Source organism: Galeopterus variegatus, unplaced genomic scaffold (assembly GCF_000696425.1).
Source record: "Galeopterus variegatus unplaced genomic scaffold, G_variegatus-3.0.2 Scaffold9648, whole genome shotgun sequence".
Classification (NCBI taxonomy): domain Eukaryota; kingdom Metazoa; phylum Chordata; class Mammalia; order Dermoptera; family Cynocephalidae; genus Galeopterus; species Galeopterus variegatus.
The window spans coordinates 20,532-45,096 of record NW_007735759.1 but is presented as its reverse complement, the minus strand read 5'-3'; the positions used below and the strand labels follow the sequence as shown (position 1 = coordinate 45,096).

At 52.7% G+C, this 24,565-nt stretch overlaps 2 protein-coding genes across 2 annotated transcripts in view; one reads left to right on the top strand and one right to left on the bottom strand.

Moving 5' to 3' along the window:
* LOC103609471 (chromosome unknown open reading frame, human C2orf70) overlaps positions 1-9,898 on the top strand; it is a 21,935-nt gene extending 12,037 nt beyond the window's left edge. Inside the window, exons 2-4 of the mRNA XM_008593788.1 lie at positions 2,514-2,787; positions 4,081-4,193; positions 9,754-9,898. Of these exons, the coding sequence (XP_008592010.1) occupies positions 2,514-2,787; positions 4,081-4,193; positions 9,754-9,898 (532 nt within the window). The remainder of the gene's footprint in view (positions 1-2,513; positions 2,788-4,080; positions 4,194-9,753) is intronic.
* A 1,854-nt stretch (positions 9,899-11,752) lies between these two features.
* On the bottom strand, positions 11,753-24,349 carry CIB4 (calcium and integrin binding family member 4; the record flags this gene model as incomplete). Its single annotated transcript, XM_008593789.1, has 4 exons — positions 11,753-11,930; positions 13,408-13,496; positions 13,721-13,827; positions 24,208-24,349. Coding segments are annotated over 4 exons (369 nt in total), but the record flags the coding sequence as incomplete, so codon positions are not given.
* Positions 24,350-24,565: the final 216 nt, after the last annotated feature.

The window sequence follows — 24,565 nt, the reverse complement described above, 5'->3', positions numbered from 1 at the left end:
ACAAGGCTTCACCACCCCCCACGTCTTTCCAGGTCAGGAGGAGGCATGGCCATCGGCAGGGAGGTCCAGCAGGAAGGGCACCGAGGCGGATGGAAAGGCCCCCACTGGGGAACACCAGAGTCCACGTCCAGGAAGTCAAAGGACACGAGCAGCGAGGCTGGAGAAGGCCCGTGCAGCGGGTGGGGTCCTCCCCTCTGCCGCACGCCGTGGCCACCTCTCTTGCCGCTCCGGCCGGGCAGCGGGGGGCGCCAGGTGCCACGAGGGACAGCGGCTGAGGGTGGCGGGATCAGGAACCAGGGAAGGACCGTGGAAAGCCACGGGAGGGTCTGTCAGTAGTCACTCTGCTTAGCTTTCCTGCCTTTTTCCTGGAGTTGCAAAGAAAGAAATCGTGCGCCGCTTTCCAATTCTAGGCCAGCGCCCATTCTGCTGGCGGGGAGACTGAGGCCCAGGCGGCCTCGGTCAGGACCGGTTCCCGAAGGAGAATGTTCGGACGTGTGCCTCAGACACCCTAATGGGAGAACGGGAGACGCCAGGCAAGGGGGTGGGGGACGGTGGCCTTAGAGATGGGCTGCAGGTCCCCGAGCGCGGCCTCCGGTCCTCGGGTGTGTGTGCGGGTCCAAGCGTAAGCATCATCGGTGCTATAGGCACGTCATCCGCTCGTCTGTTCATTTGTCTACGAAGCAATTTTAATTTCCTACTCATACCGTGTGCCAGACCCCGCACTGACAACGGCGACACAAAGATAAGGAGTGCATGACCACACTCGGCTCTCGAGAAGCTCCTGGTCTCGGGGAGGAGAGACAATAGCAGCACTCGGTGCAATGGCTCGTGCAGGGCTTCAGGGAGCAAAGGGACAGGGGACACCCAGACCCAGCGGAGGGGCAGTTCTTAGAAGAAAGGATGTCCGGGCAAGTCTTAAAAGGCCATTTGGTATTTGGGAGGCAAACAGCAGGGTCTGGAGGGGGCGGGGTGGAGGGGCTTGGCATCCCGCTGGCAGAAGGCACAGGGCAAGAACCTGGAGAGCAAGGGGGAGAGAGAGAGAGAGCGAGAGCGAGCGGCTTCATCTAGGGACCTGCAGTGGTTCCTCAGGACGGGTGTAGTGTCGCTGACGAGGCTGGAGAGGTAGGCAAGGGTCAGGTCACAGATGGCCTTGAATGCCACGCTAAGGATCTGACTTCAGAAAGTCCAGGCCGGTTGAAGTGTGGGAAGTGGCTGGAGGGATGGGGTGGGAGAGCAGTCAGGAGAATGAGGATGCTCCGGCCACGCCCGGGTGAAAGGTGATGTGGCCGGGCTTGGGTTGTGCAGGTGGCACTACAGGACTGGTGACAAGGGGATGTGGGGGAGATCGATGCCCGACTTTTTGTTGTGAACAGGAAGGGAGGACTCTTCACCAAGATGGGTCCCAACTGTTGGGGACAGTGGGGGTGGGAGATCATGCCTGGGGGACATCCAAGGAGGATGTCTAGTGTGCAACTGTATGAGGCAGCCTAAAGCTTGGAGCGAACTCCCAGCCTGCAGGTGTGGGCCCGGGGTCCACATGTGGATGATGGTGAAGGCCACGGCATGGACGCATCACCCAGCACAGACCCCAGGAATATTGTCGCCTAAGAGAGGGCAGAAGAGGAGGATCGTGCGGAGACGAGAAGGAATGGTCAGAGATCGAGGTGAAAACCGAAAGAAAATGAGCAAGCGGCATAATAAAAACCACGAGCAGTGCTTCAGGAAGAGGGGGCAGAGGGCCCGATGCTGCAGGAGGGCCAAGCAAGAGAGTGTGCCCACTGGAGTGGCAGCAGGAAGGTCGGTGTGTGACCCCATCAAGTGCGAGTTCAAGGGCATGATGCGGCAGAAGTCACACGCGGGAGGGTGAGGGGTGAATTGGGGAGCCTTAGGGCTGTGCTGATGCAGAAGCTCGGATCTTCTCGGCGTTTGCCGAGTCTGGTGCCCGTGCTCTTGGGTGTGGCCGACTCCCCACTTGCTTTGCCATAACTGCCCCCTTGCTTTGCAAAACAAATTTTTGGCTCCTGGTGTGAGTCTCACTTAACCCAGGGTCTTGAGAGCGCCTGTGTCACCAAGGGTCTGCGCTTGCCCATCTCCCGTGACTCTCACTGGGCCTCCGTGGTCGCAAAGGGTGGTAGAGTGCCTTATAAAGCTCTCGGAGCTCCAGAACCTCGGTCAAGGTCTCTGGGCCCTCTGATAGCACCTGGTGAGGCCCTGGTGTTGGGAGCAAGGCTGAGGTATTCTGAACCAGGCCTCGGCTTAGCAAACCTAACACCCATCACATCTCATTGACCGGGGCCTCTAACTTCTCATATTCTCTCTACTCTTCAGTGAGATAAGCACAGAATGTTGGAGCTGGAGGACGCCCTCTGCATCTTCAGGCCCACCCCTGAGCACACGGAGGCCCACCGAGGGAGAGCAATCCGCCTGCAGACTGGCTAAGGGGTGCCAGGTGTTCTGCCCCGGCCCTGGTGCCCTTCATTGATCTGTGTCTCCCTCCCCCACTGCTGTTGCAGGTACCAAGGCCATGTTCCCAGTGTGGCCTTCTCCTTTGGCTCCCCCTATGGCACCACCACCCTCAAGTACTTCCAGGACTACCGCAATGCAGCCATGGAGAAGAGCCACACTCCCTTCAGCAAAGGCGGTCACTTCCCGACCATCTTCTCCTCCAACCCCAACCTGGTGCTCATGAGCCGCTCCCACACCTGGGACCGCTGGCTGCACAGGCCCAGCTACACCCGCTACAACCTGGACAGCGACCGATCCACCCAGCTCACGCAGTTCTACCAGGTGAGCCACCGGCTTGGGGCTGCTGCCTCCCCTCCCCACCCACCACCCCCTGCCCTGAGGCGGGAGTGATGGCTGAGGCCAGGGGAGGCCTCACACCCACCCTCCGGAGCTGCTGGGCCAGCAGGAAACCTGGTGAGTTTAGCCAGGGGGAGTTGGGAGGGCTCAGGACTCTGCTTCCCTGATCTCTCCCACCCCCAGGAGCTACGGTGGCTCCTGTCCCTGCTCACACCCACTGCCAGTGGAGCTGGGGGCCTTTTGGGACATTCCTGCTCTCACCTTCTGCCCCCGCCCCCCAGTCTCTTGGCCCTGTGGACCCCTGCTTACCTTCTCCCTGAGTAAAGGGCCCAAGATTCACCCACAGGATGAATTGCAGGAGCACAGGCCCCATGGAAGCCCCCTACCCTGGGCCCAGCCTACTGTATTTACCCATCTGGATCCTGGTGCCCACGGGCCCCTCCCTGTCCCCTAGTCCCCTGAATGTGTGCCCTGAGTTAACCCCAGCCCCAGACTGGACCAAACTGCCCTCAGGGGAGCTAGGAGAAAGAAGGGGGACCCACCCACAACCCGCTGCTCCTCTGGCTCTTAAAGTCTCCCCCTGGATCTGGCTCAGACATGTGCCAGCAGGCCACAGGTACACAGGGGCCCGAGCTGGCCCTTATCCCCTGGTGGCATGAGGGCTTGTTCTCTGCCATGTTGCTAGAAACCTTATTCTCTCCATCACCCTCTCTTGCAAACATCCCTCCCAGACAGAGTTCAAGGATACAGGTGCCTCCTAGTCCCAGGGCAGAGAACTTGTGTAAGGCAGCTTTCTTGGGGCGAGGACGAGGCCAAGGCCACCAGACTCAAAAGCTGAGGGACCACCACAGTGAGCCTGTAAAGGCCCATCCCCCATCTTAGCTCTTGTACAGAACATGCCTAGTCCAGGAGGGAAGGAGAGGCAAGAACCATGCCAAGTGTGCTTTGTGCTTGCGTGTATAGCGGTGTGTGCACAGCTGCTGGGCTGGGCGTTCAGACCTTATCTTAGCTGGTCCCTTGTCTCATATACTCTCCGTAGCAAAGCTGGTGTAGGGAGTGTCATTACCCACATTAGGCAGATGAGGAACTGAGGCTCAGAGAGGACACCCAGCTGCTAAGTAATTGAGCTGGGGCTCCAGGAACTCTGGGAGTTCCTCTAGGGACACTAGGGGAGATGGCCCCCACCTTGTCCCAGGTACAGCCAGGTGTGGACTGCAGGTGCCTGAGGCCACCCCTGCACACTAACAACCTGTTATCTCTTCCTTGGTCGAGCTGTAGACGGCACAGCAGCATCGGAAGTACTATCAAGACAAGACAGGCATGGTGCCCCGGGTCCCCTACTTTGTGCTGCCCCTGATGGAGTGGGAACGGTACCCCATCCCCACCGACTTGTGAGTGCCTGCCCTCCCTTCATCCATGCAGTCAGCAGACACACATCTACAGGGTACCTGCTCTTGGCCAGGCATACAAAGAACCCAGAGACATGAGTTAATCCTCTATGTCCCAAAGGGCCTGCAGTGCAGAGAGGGACAGTTACACAGCAAGCGAGTCAGGGCTTCAGAAGCCTCAGGAAGGATGCCAGGAGTCTGAATGGTGGAATCAGGAAGAGCGCTTCTTCGGCAACATGCACACGGAGTTGGGAGCAAAATCCATAATCTTTGCTGGCCTGAATCTGCAGACTCCCCCGCCCCCGCCCCCGCATGGCAGCCTTGCAGCTACACCGGTCCAAACGCGGCAAGGAGCTGCTGCCCTCTGGTGGACGCAAAGGGGCACTACATCGAGCTAGGAATTAGTCTTCCAGTCCCGTCCAGACTTGGAAAATGTTATCCTAGGGACTTTACCCTGAAAGTCCAACTGTCCATCTAACAAAACATGAAATTCTTCCTCGCCCTCGTACTTTTATCCAGGAGAGCTCCTTTCCCCACGGAAGGCCACGTCTGCCCTGCGAGATGATCCTGGCTTGCGCTTTCGGCGCTTTCTCCCTCCTGACACCCAGGCAGGGGGACCAGAAGTCTGTGTGAGGTGTCCCGTAGCTGGGGTAGGGTGGTGGCTGGAGCCTGGGCCTGGGGGTCAACGAGCCTCCCAGCGCGCTCCTTTTCCCACCCTCGCGACGCCCTCTGCTGGTCTAGGAGGGGCATCAGGAGGTCGGTGGGCAGAGGTTGGGTTTCCAACTCCATGCTGACCTCTTCCCTGCCTTAGGAGCCCCAAGCCTCACCATCACCGTCGTCTATGCAGCAGCAACCGTTTCCATAAAGTTTAATGGTTTTTAAAGAAACTGATTTCACTGCTTCTAAAAGTTGCTCGCTGCAGGATACATGGGCCCATTTTATAAACAGAGAAACTGAGGCTCAGTGATGGCCTGGGGGCTTGTGCTGGGTGGCCTGGCAGAGCTTGGAAAGGGGCCCATGTCTTCCACTGCCAGCTCTAGGACTCTGGGTTGGCTATCTCCACCACTTAGGGCAGCTCTGAGCCGGTCCACCCAGAGACAGAGCGGGCCTTCTGAGACCGTTCTGGCTACGATCAGCCCCTCTTGTAGCCGCAGGGAGCCCGGGACACCCCAGCTCTGTTCCTTCTCCAAACTGCCTGGCAGCCTATGCTGCTGCTGCTGGTTTCATGCTCAACACAAAGAGTCATCCTGGTGGTTGGGAGTAAGAGGATCAATGATCAGCTCTGTGGCCTGGAGCAGGTCCCTCTCCTTCTGGAGTTTCATCACCATCACCACCATCACCATCATCACCATTATCAATCACCATCATCATCATCACTATCATCATCATCACCATCATCACCATCACCATCACCATCATCACCAGTATCAATCACCATTGTCATCATCACTATCATTATCACCATCATCATTATCACTGTCATCATCAGCACCACCATCACCACCATCACCATCATCACCATCATCATCACCATCATCACCATTATCAATCACCATCATCATCATCACTATCATCATCAGCACCATCATCATCAGCACCATCATCATCACCATCACCATCATCACCATCATCATCATCATCACCATCATCATCACCATCATCACCATTATCACCACCATCATCACCATCACCATCATCACCATCATCATCATCATCACCATCATCATCACCATCATCACCATTATCACCACCATCATCACCATCATCATCATCACCATCATCACCATTATCAATCACCATCATCATCATCACTATCATCATCATCACCATCATCACCATCATCACCATTATCAATCACTATCATCATCATCACCATCATCACCATCACCATCATCATCACCATCATCATCATCACCATCACCANGCTTAGCAAACCTAACACCCATCACTTCTCATTGACCGGGGCCTCTAACTTCTCATATTCTCTCTACTCTTCAGTGAGATAAGCACAGAATGTTGGAGCTGGAGGACGCCCTCTGCATCTTCAGGCCCACCCCTGAGCACACGGAGGCCCACCGAGGGAGAGCGATCCGCCTGCAGACTGGCTAAGGGGTGCCAGGTGTTCTGCCCCGGCCCTGGTGCCCTTCATTGATCTGTGTCTCCCTCCCCCACTGCTGTTGCAGGTACCAAGGCCATGTCCCCAGTGTGGCCTTCTCCTTTGGCTCCCCCTATGGCACCACCACCCTCAAGTACTTCCAGGACTACCGCAATGCAGCCATGGAGAAGAGCCACACTCCCTTCAGCAAAGGCGGTCACTTCCCGACCATCTTCTCCTCCAACCCCAACCTGGTGCTCATGAGCCGCTCCCACACCTGGGACCGCTGGCTGCACAGGCCCAGCTACACCCGCTACAACCTGGACAGCGACCGATCCACCCAGCTCACGCAGTTCTACCAGGTGAGCCACCGGCTTGGGGCTGCTGCCTCCCCTCCCCACCCACCACCCCCTGCCCTGAGGCGGGAGTGATGGCTGAGGCCAGGGGAGGCCTCACACCCACCCTCCGGAGCTGCTGGGCCAGCAGGAAACCTGGTGAGTTTAGCCAGGGGGAGTTGGGAGGGCTCAGGACTCTGCTTCCCTGATCTCTCCCACCCCCAAGAGCTACGGTGGCTCCTGTCCCTGCTCACACCCACTGCCAGTGGAGCTGGGGGCCTTTTGGGACATTCCTGCTCTCACCTTCTGCCCCCGCCCCCCAGTCTCTTGGCCCTGTGGACCCCTGCTTACCTTCTCCCTGAGTAAAGGGCCCAAGATTCACCCACAGGATGAATTGCAGGAGCACAGGCCCCATGGAAGCCCCCTACCCTGGGCCCAGCCTACTGTATTTACCCATCTGGATCCTGGTGCCCACGGGCCCCTCCCTGTCCCCTAGTCCCCTGAATGTGTGCCCTGAGTTAACCCCAGCCCCAGACTGGACCAAACTGCCCTCAGGGGAGCTAGGAGAAAGAAGGGGGACCCACCCACAACCCGCTGCTCCTCTGGCTCTTAAAGTCTCCCCCTGGATCTGGCTCAGACATGTGCCAGCAGGCCACAGGTACACAGGGGCCCGAGCTGGCCCTTATCCCCTGGTGGCATGAGGGCTTGTTCTCTGCCATGTTGCTAGAAACCTTATTCTCTCCATCACCCTCTCTTGCAAACATCCCTCCCAGACAGAGTTCAAGGATACAGGTGCCTCCTAGTCCCAGGGCAGAGAACTTGTGTAAGGCAGCTTTCTTGGGGCGAGGACGAGGCCAAGGCCACCAGACTCAAAAGCTGAGGGACCACCACAGTGAGCCTGTAAAGGCCCATCCCCCATCTTAGCTCTTGTACAGAACATGCCTAGTCCAGGAGGGAAGGAGAGGCAAGAACCATGCCAAGTGTGCTTTGTGCTTGCGTGTATAGCGGTGTGTGCACAGCTGCTGGGCTGGGCGTTCAGACCTTATCTTAGCTGGTCCCTTGTCTCATATACTCTCCGTAGCAAAGCTGGTGTAGGGAGTGTCATTACCCACATTAGGCAGATGAGGAACTGAGGCTCAGAGAGGACACCCAGCTGCTAAGTAATTGAGCTGGGGCTCCAGGAACTCTGGGAGTTCCTCTAGGGACACTAGGGGAGATGGCCCCCACATCACCATCATCACCATCACCATCATCACCATCACCATCATCACCATCACCATCATCACCATCACCATCATCACCATCACCATCATCACCATCACCATCATCACCATCACCATCATCACCATCACCATCATCACCATCACCATCATCACCATCACCATCATCACCATCACCATCATCACCATCACCATCATCACCATCACCATCATCACCATCACCATCATCACCATCACCATCATCACCATCACCATCATCACCATCACCATCATCACCATCACCATCATCACCATCACCATCATCACCATCACCATCATCACCATCACCATCATCACCATCACCATCATCACCATCACCATCATCACCATCACCATCATCACCATCACCATCATCACCATCACCATCATCACCATCACCATCATCACCATCACCATCATCACCATCACCATCATCACCATCACCATCATCACCATCACCATCATCACCATCACCATCATCACCATCACCATCATCACCATCACCATCATCACCATCACCATCATCACCATCACCATCATCACCATCACCATCATCACCATCACCATCATCACCATCACCATCATCACCATCACCATCATCACCATCACCATCATCACCATCATCACCATCATCATCACCATCATCACCATTATCAATCACCATCATCATCATCACCATCATCATCAGCACCATCATCATCACCATCACCATCATCATCACCATCACCATCATCATCACCATCATCACCATTATCACCACCATCATCACCATCACCATCATCACCATCACCATCATCATCACCATCATCACCATTATCACCACCATCATCACCATCACCATCATCACCATTATCACCAATCACCATCATCATCATCACTATCATCATCATCACCATCATCACCATCATCACCATTATCAATCACCATCATCACCATCACCATCATCACCATCACCATCATCATCACCATCACCATCATCATCACCATCACCATCATCACCATTATCAATCACCATCATCATCATCACTATCATCATTATCACCAGCACCACCATCACCACCATCATCACCACCATCACCACTAGCACCATCATCATCATCACTATCATCATTATCACCAGCACCACCAGCACCACCATCACCATCATCACCATCACCACCATCATCACCACCATCACCACTAGCATCATCACTATCATCATCACCATCATCATCACCATCATCATCACTGTCATCATCAACACCACCATCACCACCAGCACCACCATCACCGCCACCACTACCATCATCACCATCAGCAGCAGCACCATCATTTCTTATAACATTTGTTGAGTGTTTACTCCTTCTCCAGCATTTTAAGTGCTCTATGTGCATCACCTCATTTACTCCTCAAAATAAAACTGAGAGGGAGATGCCAATACTGCTCCATGTATACACATGTACACTTTTTTTTCCTTTTTGTCTTTTTTCGTGACCGGTAATGGGATCGCAACCCTCAGTGTCGCGCCCGTACCAGGGACCAGCAACGGGATCGCAACCCTCGGTGTTGCGCCCGCACCGTGCTCAACCAGTGAGCGGACCGGTCTCTATATGGGATCCGAACCCTCGGCGGGAGCGCTGCCCTCTACCGAGTGCGCCACCAGGCCAGCCCGGCACGTGTACACTTTTAGCAAGAGTTAGGGTTAGAATCCATCTCAGGTCTGCCTGTGGCCCACGTCCTCACTCTTAACCACTGTATCATTACACAAACACAAGTAATTGTCAGCTTAAGTCCAGGGTGACTTATCAGATGAGTGGCTGTCAGCATCAGTAGGGCTGGAAGGTGGGTCTGTGGTTGGCATTTGTCACCCCCTCTCCCTGGCATACTAAATAACACTGGCTCCATCCTCACTCCAGGCCTCCTCTGAGCCCAGAGAAGAAGTGGCACCTTTTCAGAGCATCTCCCAAGAACCTGAAGACCTACCAGACATTCCCATCGGGGAAGAGGGTCTCTCCACAGGAGCGGCAGAGGAGAGACTGCTACTTTGAGTTCAGAGCATGAGACTGGGGGCTGAGGTCTGAGAGCCCCAGCCCTGACCAGGTTGGAATAAAATCTTCTTGGAATAAAATCTTTAGCTGTGACCATCCCACACACCTCTCCTCTGGGCCCCAGGGTCATTTGGTCATGGCAGGAAAGCAGCCCCAAAGGTCACACAGCCTCAGGGCCTCAGAGTCTTAGGGCCTGTGGAAAGCTCAGCCCAAGGGATTCATGCTGGGAAAAGCAGTGTCCAGCTACCCGGTGGCCCTCCCCCCCGTCTCCCCCAGGGCGGGGCAGGTGAGCTGAGGAGTGTAGGATTCCCAGGTCTTAGTGGCAGGTCACTCAGGCACAGAGACCTCCCCTCTGCTTCCACTGGTATAATCGAGGAAGCCCAATTACCCCATGTCTGAGAATCAGTGTGAAGAGACTCTAGAACAGTCGCACTGGGTGCGAAGTGGAAAGGAATTCCTTTTGGAGCCCTGGCTCGGCATCATTTGGTCTACAAGGTAACTGTGAGGAAGGTGGTGTTATCCCCACTTTATTGATAAGGACATTGAGGCTCAGAGAAGTTGAGAAAGTTGCCCAAGCTCACACAGCTAGGAAGTGACACAGCTAGGATTTGAACCCAAGTCTTTCTGACTCCCTAGCCCTGGTTTTTCCACTACACGTGCTTCTTGTGGCCCATGTGGAGACTGAGGGGCAGGGACGACATAGTCCTTGGGATCCTGAAGGACCCAGCAAAGGGGTGGTGGCTGGGAGAAGCCGTGGGAAGCAGCCACTTCCTGCATTCTGCCCAGACTGGCACGGGCAGGCTGATTTGGCATCTACCCCTGTGGCCATTCCCAGAAAGGGATGGAAAGGAGTGACCCAAGACTAAGCCACTCTTCAAGGAATCTCTTTCAGGACTCTCTAGGCTAGAAGTGGGCACTAGCAGTGGGTGCCCAGGCCATATGCCTGGGTGGCATTGGAGACCTGGAGTGTCTGCCCTCACCAGGCTGCTGCTTCCCACCTCCTGGGAGGCTCCTGCCTGCTAGGGTAGGGGGCAGGACATGGGGACAGCCCCTCAGTGGACAGGACCTGGGATGGGGACCTAGGCCAGGTGTGTACCCACACCACAGGACCCCTCCAGCATTCCAGCACCTCCTGGGTTTGATTAAGGGACTCTATCAAGCAACAGGGCTCTGTCGCCCCTGAGCGGGCGAGTCAGGGCCTAAAGGCAAGGGAGCACAGCAAGGTCCGAGTGCACCTGAGGCTGAAACAGCAATTCCCCTGTGGCCAGCGCTTAGACACCGCCCCCAGCACAGGGCAAACAAGAGAACCCTGTGCCTGTCAGGAGGGCATGCAACGGCACTCAGAGGCTCCCAGGAGGGGCTTCTCCAGTGTCCCAGAGTCCCTGACCACCTGGGCCCCAAAGGGTGTCTGTGATGGCCAAGTTCATTCCAGGGCTTGGCTGAACAGCAAAGCAAATAAACCCTGATTGCTGGTCACACACTGTCTCATCCTGAGGGCCTGGGGGTGCCAAGTGGGCCAAGAAGTCTTGTCCCTTGGTCGAGGACATGGAAGCTGGAGCCAGGCGTGTGCATGTCTCCATAGCTCTGCACTGGGAGATACTGGGAGGGATGCTGGGGTTGGGGCTTCTGGAGAAGGGAGGGAAGGACAAATCTTTTCCTAGTGAACTTCATCCCATTGGGCCTGGTCCCTGCTATGACAGGGGATTTTGAATCCTGCCCTCAAAAAGATCGCCCACCCCAGCTTGCTTGGTGTTGTCAGCAAACTCAAGCCCTGGAATGAGTAGTTCTTAATAAAAAGTACTTGTATATGATCCTGTATTCAAAAAGGGATGAACTGAGGGGCCAAGGAGAAGGCATTTTTTTTTTTTTTTTGCTTTATGTAATAAACAATATTCTAGAGGTGATGGAGGGACAGGGACAAAGTCACCCTTCAAATCAGATCCCCCAGTGCCTGGAGGGAGTTGGGTTCCAGTGCTCTCCTTCGAGGCTGCCTGGTCAGGTGTTTGTGGCTGCATCAGCATCCCCAGAAGTGAATCCGAAAGGAGCTAAAAGAAAGAATTCAGTGAGCCACCGGAGTCTGCAGTTCTAAGTGGCTCTCTGACTTCTGGGTTCACAGTAGTCCTAGAAGCACCTTCCCTGGCCCACTTCTCATGCCCCTTTCTCTGGGCGATGGCCAGTTGGCAGCTGTCCCAAATCAACCCAAAACCTTCTCTAAGTTTCTTTTAGCATCACCAGAATGCAAAGGGTCTCGGGACCTTGAGGTGCTGGAAACAGTGGAAAGAAATGGGAGTGATTCAAAGAAAAACTCAAGGAGGACAAATTTTAGCTTCAATTATGGGCTGGGCTGTGACGGAAGAAGAGGAATTATCCTCTTTTAGAGGGTCCACTTACGCCACGGCCCTCTGGCAGCCCTGCTGGACTGTAGAGCCCTGTCCCCCATCTGGGTGGATGGCAGAGGGGTGGGCACCTGTCTGAGCTGGGCCAATCAGATCCTCTCCCTGGCAGTTTGGAGTCAGAGCTGAGAGACATGACTTAGGAGCCATTCGAAACCAAGGAGGTATAAATTTGACTGCCACGGGAAGGCCATGTTAACCCTCATGTCTGACAAAGCAGAGACTGCTGGTTTGCAGCGTAAAGCTAAGTGCAAAGGAGGCGAGGAGAGAGTCAAAGGCACTGCCGGGGGGGGAGAGGGGGGGGGGGGGGAGAGAGAGAGAGAGAGAGACTGACTATCCCCAGCTCCTGCCCTGATGCTCTCTGAGATCAAACTCTGTTCTTTTTTGGTTGGTTTGTTAAACCGCCTTGAGTGGGCATGCTTCCTGACTACCAAAGTCACCTGAACTAAAAGACCAAGGGACAGAATAGGCCCCAGGAGCAGAAGACACATGTCAACAGATGCCAGCTCCACACAAGGAGGGCTGCTCTAACAGGGCTCTTTAATTATGACCTGGGCTGCCTCCAGAGGGAGTGTGTTTCCTGTAACTGGAAAGATCCAAAAAAGACTGTTAAACATGGCCAGGGAAATGTGGAGGCGGCCAGTCAAGTCAAGGGTGTTTGGACTAGAGAAGACCGAGTAGAACTGGCTGCTTCTCTTGTTGAGTTTCTTTCCTTCCATGAACATCTTCCCATCCCTGTGCTGATCCCCACCTCCCAGTGGCTGCTGGAGGCTGTGGGGAGGGCGCGGGATCAGCCGTGGAAGGCAGGGCTCTGCAGCCCAGGGTCCCAGCAGGCCTCGGCAGAAGCCTACAGGTGTGCTGGCTGTCGGGGGGCCCACTCCTGAGGTTGGACCACTTCTGTTCTTTGCAAGGCCCTGACTCTAATCTCCCCCTCCGCCTTTTAATACCCCGGGGTTACCTAATTTCTCAGAAGCTTCAGTTTTGCTGACTCTGAAAGAATCTGAGAAGTGGCCTGGAAGCTCATGGCGTCCTTGGGAAGACTGAGATGCCTCCATGGCAGAGGGGAACTGGGGGGGTCCTTCCTGCCCCCCACTATTCTGGCAGCCCCTCCCTCTCCCAAATGCCTTACTTCACAAAATCTGGAGACTTGGCCATCGCGTGTTCAAACTCCGAGAAGGACAGCATGTTGTCATTGTCCAGATCTGACTCACTCAGGACCTGGCCATGGAGGTGTGGAGGAGACCGAGGGGGGCCTGGGGTCAGACAGTGAGATGGGGGTGCAGGGGGAGGGGGAGAAATGCCACACAGGCCGGGGGGAATGTGTGTACCACAGGCCAACGTGCCATCTGCTTCAGGCCTGGCCCTGCAGTCTCCTCCCAAGAGGGTAGCCTGATATCTAGGGGCTCTGGGGGATGATGCACCCCCAGCCCCCAGTTACACACGTGGCTCGTGAGGTCCATCAGCAGGTCCTCAGAGATGTCACTGTTCAGCAGTCGTAGGACGATCCTCTGCAGGTCCTCCTCATCGATGAAACCGTTCTCATTAAAATCTGTGAAGAGGAGGCAGGGCCTCTGTTGAAGGGAGCTGGGGGCTGAACAGGAAGTGACTTTGAAGAGTCCAGGGGGCCCGCGGCCCCAGCAGGGACCCCACAGACTCCCATCAGCCTCTGGGAGGCCCTGCAGTGCCCAACGGGACTCGGGGAGACCTGGGCAGGCCTGAGGGGCAGGTGCTGTAGCAGCAGGGCAGCTGCAGACAAACGCGGTGCTGAATAACACGTCACAAACAGTGATGACAAGCATTGACTGAGCGCCTGTGACATGCTCAGACCTGAGAGCTGTGCCATTTAAGTCATTGAATCTTCACAATCATCTCTTATTAGTCTTATTTTACCAAGAGGAGGAAACTGAGGCACAGAGGTGTTACACAGTTTGTCCACACTGCTTGGAAGTGGAAGGGTAGGGATCCAAACCCAGCCAGGCTGACCCCTGAGCCCCACACCACCCACAGTTATATGGGAATCTTGACCTCAAGACTCAGAAGGTGGGATGTCTCCTGGTGGCTAGGAGCCAGCCATGAGGAGCAGAAGCTGGCCTGGTCCCTGCTCCTGTCCATGTGCCATAGCTGTGTCACCTGGGCATGGGCTATGGGAATCTTGACCTCAAGACTCAGAAGGTGGGATGTCTCCTGGTGGCTAGGAGCCAGCCGTGAGGAGCAGAAGCTGGCCTGGTCCCTGCTCCTGTCCATGTGCCATAGCTGTGTCACCTGGGCATGGGCCCCCACTTCCTCAGCGAAGAGGGGACAGTGGTCCCTGCCACCTGGGGTATAGGGGGCTGGGCACAAGGGTGCTGGCTGTGCCCTCAAAGCATCAGGGAACAAGAGGTAACTCTCCCTCCAACCCCCAGCCCCTTTCCCAATGTGGAGACTGGAAACGGGCAAGAGCAGGCCTCATTCTCTCAGCCCAGCCAAGACCTGGCTGTCAGAGAAAGGGGGGAAGAGGGGACAGGACCCCTATCACGGGAGGCTCTGCTCGTCTTCATTTCCACCACGAACAGCCCACACTGCTGCCGTGACCCTGGTGTGTGCAGAGGGTGCGGCAGCGGGGAGTCACAAGGACACTGAGGCAGTGGCAGCAGGGCGGCACTGTGTCTTCTCAGACTTCAGTGGGTCTGGCTGATTCTCAGTGTGTCCAGCCTACTTTATTCTTCAACTTATAGCCACAGCCCAGGTGTCCCTGATTCCAGGACAATGCCTGGTTCCCAATCTGGGGGAGTGCCCTGACCCTTGGCAGACCTTGGGTCCTCTTTTTTAAGCCAGAAAATATGGCCATTACATAAGCCCACTCAATGTTGGCCAGCCAGGGTCCACGTGACTCTGTGTCCCACAGAGCCACCTTGGAAGGGCGTCTTTCATCCTTCCAGAGCCACTGCAGGTCTTCTCAAGGGTCCCTGTGCACTCCCACCTCCGGGCCCCGCATGCCCTCCTTTCCCAAGGCTCAGGCAGTGCTCCCGCTCGCCCTGAGCTCGCCCTCCCTTCTCTCGCAGAAGTCAGCCGGGGTGGCTCCCTCCTGGAGCTCCCATAGCTTCTAGTGCGGGCCCTGGGCACCCGGCATGGGCTGTGCTCTCCTCTCTGTGGCCTTGGGCTGCCCTGTCTCTCAGTCACAGAGTGGGCTTCTCGGCGATGCCCACCACGTTCCTCTCTGTAGACACAGTGGGTGTCCTGCAGCAAATGCAGTAAACTCGAGCAAGTCACGTCATTATCACCCAGCAGACACACTGATGTGCTAGGCACGGTCGAGGTGCTTTATATTCCACCGCATTTAATCCTCATAACACAGATGAGGAAACTGAGGCACGCAGAGATCAAGGAACCATACTGACCTCCTCAGTCTCATTTCAGCTTCTTGCCTTCGCACGTTATCTGTATGCTGAGGAATCCCAAATTTCTATCTCCAGCTCGGGCTTCTCCCTGGCCTCCAGGCTCGCATAGCCACCTGCCTTCTGTTGTCCCCACTTGGAGGTCTAACAGGTCCTTCACACTCAACATATCCAAACTCCCGATACTCACCTTCCCACCCCGCGCCCCCAAACCAGCTTCACTCTCAGCTGTCCCCTTCTTGGTGAACAAGTAACTCTATCCTTCTGTCACTCAGGCCAACACACTTGAAGTCATCCTCGACCGTTTCCTTCCCTCATATCCCACAGTCAAATCCTCTCAGCACCCCCTTTAAAAGACGGTAAACCCAAAGCGATCGCTTCCTATGCACGGCCTCCACCCCGGCCCAGCCATACCACCGGCCTCCTACAGAGTGTCCCTCCTCTCACTCTGCCCCCTTCAGTCTATTCTCAGCTCAGCAGCCAGAGTGATGTGTTAATCTTCCATCATTCCTCCCCGAGCACCCTCTTCTCACAGCCCCCATCACACCCAGAGCAGAGCCTGGGTCCTGACCCTGAGTCTGCCCTGCCCTCGCTCTGCCTCCTTAGTGCTCCTCCATTGAGCCAGGTGTGCTCCTGCCGCAGGGCCTTTGCACAGCGGGTCCCCCTCCCTGCAACACTCTCACCCAGAGACCCTTTGGGTCCTTTATTCAAATGCCAGCTTCTCACTAGGGACCTACCCAGCACCTGCATAAATCTTCACTTCCTGTCCCTTTCCTTGCTTTATTTTTCTCCCAGCACTGAATACTACCTAATAGATTATGTTTTGCTTATTAGCTCATGTATTTCCTTCCACTAGAATACGAGTTCCACAAGGGCAAGCACTTTTTTGTTGTTGACTACTGTATCCCTAGCTCCTAGAACAGTGCCTGGGGCAGAATAGATGCTCAATGAATAGTTGTTAAATAAATGGATGAATCAACTACCCAAGGTCACACATTGGTAAGTGATGGGGATAAGAGTGTATGGGAAGTCCATGCTCTTAACTACCCATAACTGACTTTATTGAAATAAAATGCCAATTTTTAGATGGGCATAGAACCATCCAAAATGAATACTCCATTTCCCAGCTTCCCTTGCAGCTAGATTGGCCACATGACTAAGTTCTGGCCAATGAATTGTAAGCAGAAGACGTGCAGGCAACTTCTGGGAAGATCTTTAAAGAGAAGGTGTAGTCCTCTGGGACAGTGAGGCAACATTGAGAATGGAGGATAAAGTGACAGGACAGGAGGAACCTGGAACCCTGATGCTGCAGAGCTTTAGAACCACTGCACACAATTACCTCTAGACTTCTGCATGTTAGAGAAATAAATATACAACTTCCAGCCATCTTGGAAGCTATCTTGCTTAAGACACAGTTACTTGGAGTTCCTTGTCATTGGCCACCAAATTTAATCCTAATCATTATCAGAGCCTCAGTTTCCTCATCTGTAAAATAGGAGTAATAGCAGTACATCCACAGAGATGCTACGAAGATTAAATAAGAAAATACATGGACACCTGGCATGAGGTTTGGAATACAGAAGAGGCTCAATATAGAAGATGCTTATTAGATGTAGTACAGGCTCAATTCTATATCACTTGATGATTGCTTAATACTAAAACTGTAAACCTTAGACACTGTAATATCCCACCTTGAAGAATGGAAGCTAGAGCTATATGGTGCTTTTAGAGAAACTGAGGCCCAGGGTCCTTCAGCGGCAGAGCCGAGACTCTGTTCCCCAAGGCAGGATATGGGTGTGGAAGGTACAAGTGACCCCCTCACTCCCTGAGCAGGTGCGTCTCCCCTGGCTGAATGCTTATCAGCCCCAGACACTGCAGCCGAGGCCTGGGTCGTTGCGGAGGCTCGCCCTGCTCAGCTCTGCTCTCACACACCATGGGGAACGGCTCAGAGCAAGGGAAGGGGGCGGAGGGAGCTGGAGGCACTGGGCAGCCACAGTGATGCTGCACTGCTGGTGACAAGCTCTGCAGTCTCTCTGGGAGACCCTGCAGTGTCCCAGGAGTCCTGCTGGCCCAGCTCCCGTATGCAGAGACTACAGCAAATGACATGGCTTTGGTCCCAAGCCATCTGAAAACAGAATGATTTTTTAGAGTTAAATGTAGTCCTGGGTGGTTCTCGTCCTTTGGGGGTGCAGGGGCAGAGCAGACCGAGGAAGGGCTGGAGGCTGGGAGCTCTGGGCCGCTGGCCAGCCTGTGCGGCCTTGGCAGCCACAGGACCTGCGTCTGGCCTTGGACCTCTCTGGAGGGGGTGGAGCCTTACTCTGGCTATTTCCCAATCCTGGGGAGTCAGGGCTCAGCCTTCAGTTCCCCCAAACAGACTCTTCCTTTCATCCTCCTCCCAACCTCTCAGTCATTCTTACTCCTTGCAATTTACAAAGTACTTTTACACAAATTGGCCCATTTGGCTGAGTGAGGGAGGGCACGCTCTCACAGATATTCCCGTGAGAACTGAGGTTCCCTCCCTTGCCTCTCACCAGCCACCAGCATCCCCTGTGGCCCTGTCAGGTCTTGGGAAGGTGTGGGGAGGCCTGCCACTGGTGCCCTGGTGCCTGCCTGACAGTAGGCACATCTGGAGGAGCCTGTGCTGATGGGAGCAGAAGGCATTGCTGGGCTGGTGGTCTCTGATGGGTAAGAAGTCTCCCCAGAGGTGCTGAGAGAGGGGGGATTGATCAGCAGGGGGCAAGACTGTCCCTCAAAGCAGAAACTGGAGCCCAGTGTGTAAGTTCCAGGGAGGTGTGGCAGGTTCTGCTGGATTCTCAACCAGCACCCATTCGCCCCGTCTTTCCTGCTAATAGAGCTGCAGTTCCTGTGCAGATGACACCATGTTCAGCTTAAAATAGGTAGCTTTCCAGTCTCTCTAGTAGCTACGGCTGGCCATGCGACATAGTTCTGGCCAATGAAATATAAACCAAAGATGCTGGGTGGGGCTTCCAAGAAAGCTTGTGAAAGGTGAGTGGACTTATCTGTGCCTTTCGGTGTACATTTTGTCTTTATCCCTTCTCCTGTCCCATTTCTTTCTTCCTGGAATAAAGATGAGATGCCTGAGGGCACAGAAGCCATTTTGTGACCATGCGGATGATGGTCCCAGTTCATACTACTGGCAGATCAGGAAGCTTGAAGCAGCCTGGGCCTTGGTTATGTTCTGGAGCCGTTGGCCCAGCTCTGGACTGCCTGACTCCAGACCTTTCCCCTCATGGACGCTGTGACACATAACTGAATGCAATCCTAACCGATGTGAGAGTAGCTTGGCACAATAGCTCTCAAACTCTGCTGTGCATTAGAATCACCCAGGGTGTTTCTAAAAAGTCCACCAACCAGGACATACCCCGTACCATTACATCAAGTCTCTGGAGCCCAGGCCCAAGCATCTATATATTTTTTGAAAACTGCCAGGTGATTCCAACATGCCGCCAAGTTTGAGAACCAGTGGGTTAGAGCAGTGCTTCTTAAACATTAAGGGCAGAAAAGTCTCCTTGGGCTATTGTTGAAATGTAGATTCTGCTTCAGTGGGTGCGGGGTGAGCCTGAGGTTCTGCGTTTCTAACGAGTTCACAGTGCTGATGCTGCTGGCCCAGGGCATACGCTTGGAGTGACAGGGGTTGGGACATTGAGTTAGGTGTTTGGACTTTTGCTAAGAATCATCACCATGACCATTACCACAACCATTTCTTTCTTTCCTTCTCTCTTTCCCTTCTTTTTATTCCTCCTCTTCTTCCTTTGTCATAGACCACTACCACCTTTGAGTTAGGTGTTTGGACTTTTGCTAAGAATCATCACCATGACCATTACCACAACCATTTCCTTCTTTCCTTCTCTCTTTCCCTTCTTTTTATTCCTCCTCTTCTTCCTTTGTCATAGACCACTACCACCACCATTTACTGAGCAGCTACCACATGCCAGGCACTGGGCTCAGGGATTCACGTGTCCCATCGCTAACCCTGCTGACAGCCCTGGAAGGTAACATATTTGAGCCCAAGAGAATTCAGATTGTCTGAGTATATCTGATGACGACTTGGAGTATATGAGTCCCTGGGCATCTGTTTGCACAGCTGATTTGCATGAAGGCTTTGAGCTTTTTATTTTTGCGCTTGGGCTCAAGGAAGAAAGAAATCATATGCTTGAGGGGCCTGGGGAGTGGGGGTGGAGGAAGATATAAGGACATCATGGGGGACAACGTGCTGTCTGGTGCTCAGCACTCAGTCTGACTTCTTGGGACTGAGGGCAATCTCTCCATTTCGGAGCTCCACACTTTTTAGCTCCTGTGCCTTGAAGGCTAAAGAAAATGGCAGCACTCCTAGCTCCCTGAAGGGTTGGTGTTTTTGTTTGTTTAGTTCTGGAAATCATGGAAAAACAGCTGAGACTGACAGCTTTTGGGACATCTGCCCAGCCTCCACTTTACCATCTCTGACAAGTGTCCCTACCCCCAAGTGTAGGCCTCTGGAGCCATGTTGTTTGTGCGACTCTCCTTTCTAGCTGTAGCTGATTGGGCAAGGCTGGTCACCGAACCCAGGGCCAGCCAGGTTGCTGGTTTGGCTGAGCCAACTAGCATCTCCTGAGAAAATGGAAGGGAGAAACAGAGATGCTTGTGGCTGGCTAGTCAGAGGCCACAGGACATGTGGGGGGCCGAGGGGTCATCTTTAGCCCACAGGCACGCAGGTGTAAACATCAGATCTATGGAAAGAGAACGTTCACAGAGAGAAGCAGAGATGAGGGACAGGCAGCCATGGAGAGGAGAGGAGCTGTCTTGCTTCATGACCTTTTCCCAACTGCATCCTAAGCCTTCCGGAGGCCGGCTTCACTTCTTCCATGGGTTCCACACTGCACATGCAGGACAAACTCTAGTGTCCCCTCTCCCCCGTGGTCCATACCTCTCAGTGTTCAGGCTTTTGTATAATTCCCACCTCCCCTTTAGTGTGAGTGGGAACTGTGACCTGCTTCCAACCAACTGAATATGGCAAAAGAGATGGGATGTCACCTCCATGATCACATGATGTTATGGAAGACTCCATCTTGCCAGAAAAGTGACTTTAGAGACTCCCTCCTAGCTGCCTTTGAGGACGCAAATGTCCATGTTGGGAAGACAATGTGGCGAGGAGCTGAAATCAGCCTCTGGAAGTTGAGAGGAGCCTCTGGCCGATAGCCAGCTGCAAGTCAGCCTAAGCCCTGGAGACACAAGGAGAGTAATTCTGCCATCAACCTGAGTGAAGTCGTAAGGAGATTCTCCCCCAGTCACACATTCTCCAGATGAGAATACAGCCTGGCCAGAACCTTGACTGCAGCTTTGTGAAACCCTAAGAGGAGGACCCAGCTGAGCCATGCCTGGACTCCTACCCCACAGGAACCCTGAGATTCTAAATGTGTGTCATCTAAAGCCTCTGAGTTTGTGGTAATTTATTATACAACAATGGAAAACTAATATTGTTTTCCTTCTCAGTTGCTTTTATACAGGTAAGTTTCTGTGACTTGTAACCTGAATAATCTGGGCTAAGACAAGAGCACTGGCTGGCATTTGTCCCAGAGGAGCTGCCCCAGCCAGAAAACCATGACAGGGTCTAGAGCCAGCACAGCTGCCAGCTGTGGTGGAAGGTCTGGCAGAGAGTAGCAGCGACTAGTGGGCTAGAACTCCCTGGTTGCATTGGGAGCTTGCTGGGGACTCACAGAAATACTTGGAGTAAGGAAGATGGAGGAATGTTGTGGACAGGTGGGGACTACCAAGCCAACAGAATTTGGGTATGTGATTTCATCTGTACCTCTCCTGCTTGGAGTTTACTGTCAATTCATGTCTTGCACCAAGTTTAGGACATTTGGGTCCATTACTTCTTCAAATATCTTTTCTTGTCCATTCATTCTCTTCTCTCCTTCTGAGACTCCAATAAAATACATGTTAGACCTTCCTATTGTCCTACATGTCTCTGAGCCTCTGTTTTTTTTTTTTACTTCCAATCTTTTTTCTCTATGTCCTTCAGATTAGACTATCTCTATTTATCTGTCTTCAAGTTTACTGACTCTTTCCTCTGTCATCTTGATTCTCCTGTGAAGCCCATCCAGTGATTTTTATTTCAGATATTTTACTTTTCAGTTTTGTATATTCCGTTTAGTTACTTCTTACAGTTTCTATTTCTGTGCTGAGATTTCTTATCTTTCTATTCATCATGAGCATTTTTTTAAACATAATTGGGCATGATTATTGTGATGGTTAATGTTACGTGTCATCTTGACTGGGCTAAGAGATGCCCAGATAGCTGGTAATATATTATTTCTGGGTGTGTCTGTGAGGATGTTTTTGAAAGACGTTAGCATTTGAATTGGTAGACTGAGTAAAGAAGATCAGCCTCACCAATGTAGGTGGGTATCATCTGATGCCCAGATAGCTGGTAATATATTATTTCTGGGTGTGTCTGTGAGGATGTTTTTGAAAGAGGTTAGCATTTGAATTGGTAGACTGAGTAAAGAAGATCAGCCTCACCAATGTAGGTGGGTATCATCTGACCTGTTCAGGGTCTGATAGAAAAACAGATGGAGGAAGGGTGAATTATCTCTCTTCTTGAGCTAGGACATTCCTCTTCTCCTGTCCTCAGACATTGGAGCTCCTGGTTCTCAGGCTTTCAGACTGAATTGAATCACCAGCTTTCCTGGTTCTCCAGCTTGCAGACAGCAGATCATGAGTATTCTCAGCCTCCATAATCACATGAGCCAATTCCTGTAATAAATCTCTCTCTCTGTAATCGTATATATATGATTACATATATATGTAATTATATTGATTTTGTTTCTCCGGGGAACCTGACTAATACAGTTATAACAGCTGTTTTAAAATTCGTATCAGCTAATTCGAACATCTGGGTCATGTCAGAGTTAGTTTGCATTCCTAAGAATGCATCCATTAAAAAAATTTGTTTATGTTGAATAATTTTGGATAACATGTTGCATCTTGGACATTATGAATGCTTTAGTGTGGAGACTCTGGATTCTGTTATATTCCTCCAAATAGCACTGAATTTTCGGTTTTAACAGGCAATTGGTTGGATTCAATCTGCAAACCTGTTACTCAGGGACCTTGTTAAAATGTGGTGGCTGCTCAAATCTTGGTTCAGTTCTTCTATCCTTAGCTGAGCTGCTTTGAGTCTGCCCTTGTATATGTGGCTTAGAGGTCAGAAAGAGATTTGGTCATAGTTTATACACAAAAGTTGCACTCTCTTTCTCTGGCTTTCTTTTTTCATGGACTCTCCTCTCATTTTGCAGGGGCTGTGGTTGCCCTAAACTCTGATTCTTCAAGCCAGAAAGAGTGTAAGGTTTCTACCAGCCTGCATGATGCTACTCACTGAAGCCCACCTTCAAGTTGAAAAAGTTTGAAAAAAGGCAGCGGAAGGAGGGACTCTCCAGTACCATTTTCTTTTTCCAAGTGTCAAATCTCTCTAGAATCTAACTGCTTTTGGTAGCTTTCTAGTGTCATCAGCTAGTTGATTTCTATAACTCGTTTAGAGTTTATAGTTGCTATCTGCGGGAGTGAGAGTATGATAGGAGCTTACTCAGTCATTCTTGGGCTGTGATTTCATTTGTGCTTTCTAGATACTGAGCCCGAGAACTTAGGGGATACAAAAACATTACTAAGTCCTTTTTACAGATGAGAAAACTGAGCCATCATAGGTCCATCTGGTTTAAAACTCCACTCCATTCTATCCAAGTGCACTTGGGTGAGGCAGAAATAAGGTGGTCCACAGTGTGGAGACAGGGGAGGGGCAGGAAGGAAAGCAAGGCAGGTGGGATGCCAAAATGTGCACATCTAAATGTGCAAATCCTCTGGGGTCTAGGGGTTACCATCATGCTCTCAAGGCCTTGGACATGGTCTTTTTGAAGGCTTCTCAAGATTTCTTTGTTTCTTTCATTTTGATTCTTTTTGAGAATTCCAGGTATCTCAGCTGTGCTAAGGGGACATTTGGTGAAGAGCAGAACTTTAGCAGAGTTTTATAATTACCCAGACAGAATCAGAGACAAAAAATAGTCATAGGACCTCAGAGATTACCTCTTTCAACCCACCCATTTTAAGGATGAGAAAACTGAGCCCCAGAAAAGTGAAATGATTTGTTCAAGATTGCTCAACCTTTTCATGGAGAAGCTAGTTCCAGTGTTCAAATTTCTTAGCTTCCTATCCAATGCTCCTTCTGCTAAGCAAGCATAACTCCTCCATACCTGTATGTAGTCCTCTCCCTCTCTCTCTCTCTTTCTCTGGCCTGCCCACACACTACCCCCAAATATCAAAACAATGACACCATTAGCCTCTGATAGCGTGGAGGGGAGGGCATCCATTCATTGGAGCTGTAGTTCTCAATCTTTTTTTTTTCTTTTTTTATTCTACAGTACTTGAGAAACATGATACTTACCCACAAATACCCATGTAAACACTAGTGAACACCACCCCATCAATGAGCTGATGTTGATGGATTCCAGATGTGATACGTACTCTATGACCCTTACCCCCCAGTTCCCCACTGCACCCACCGTAGATGCGAAAGGCATACTCGATCTTCAGGCTGGGGCAGGCCTGCTCACTGAACACAGATGCCATGCCCAGCACATCCTCAAAGGAGAACACATCGTTGTGGGAGAACACTCTGCAGATGCGGTCTCTGAAAGGGTTGACCTGTGGGTGGGGAGGAGGAGAGGGAGAAGGTCCATCAAGGTCAGGTTCGTGAGCCTGTTTTGTCTGTCACAAACACTGTGTCCTGGGTTTGGGAAGAAAGCAACAGCTGCAATCTAAATGTTGGGGCACATGCTGCCTCGATGAGCCAGGACCCTGGACGTGAAGGGTCCCTCCAAGATGAGTGACCCCACTTGACATCACTCTGTCTACTACCAC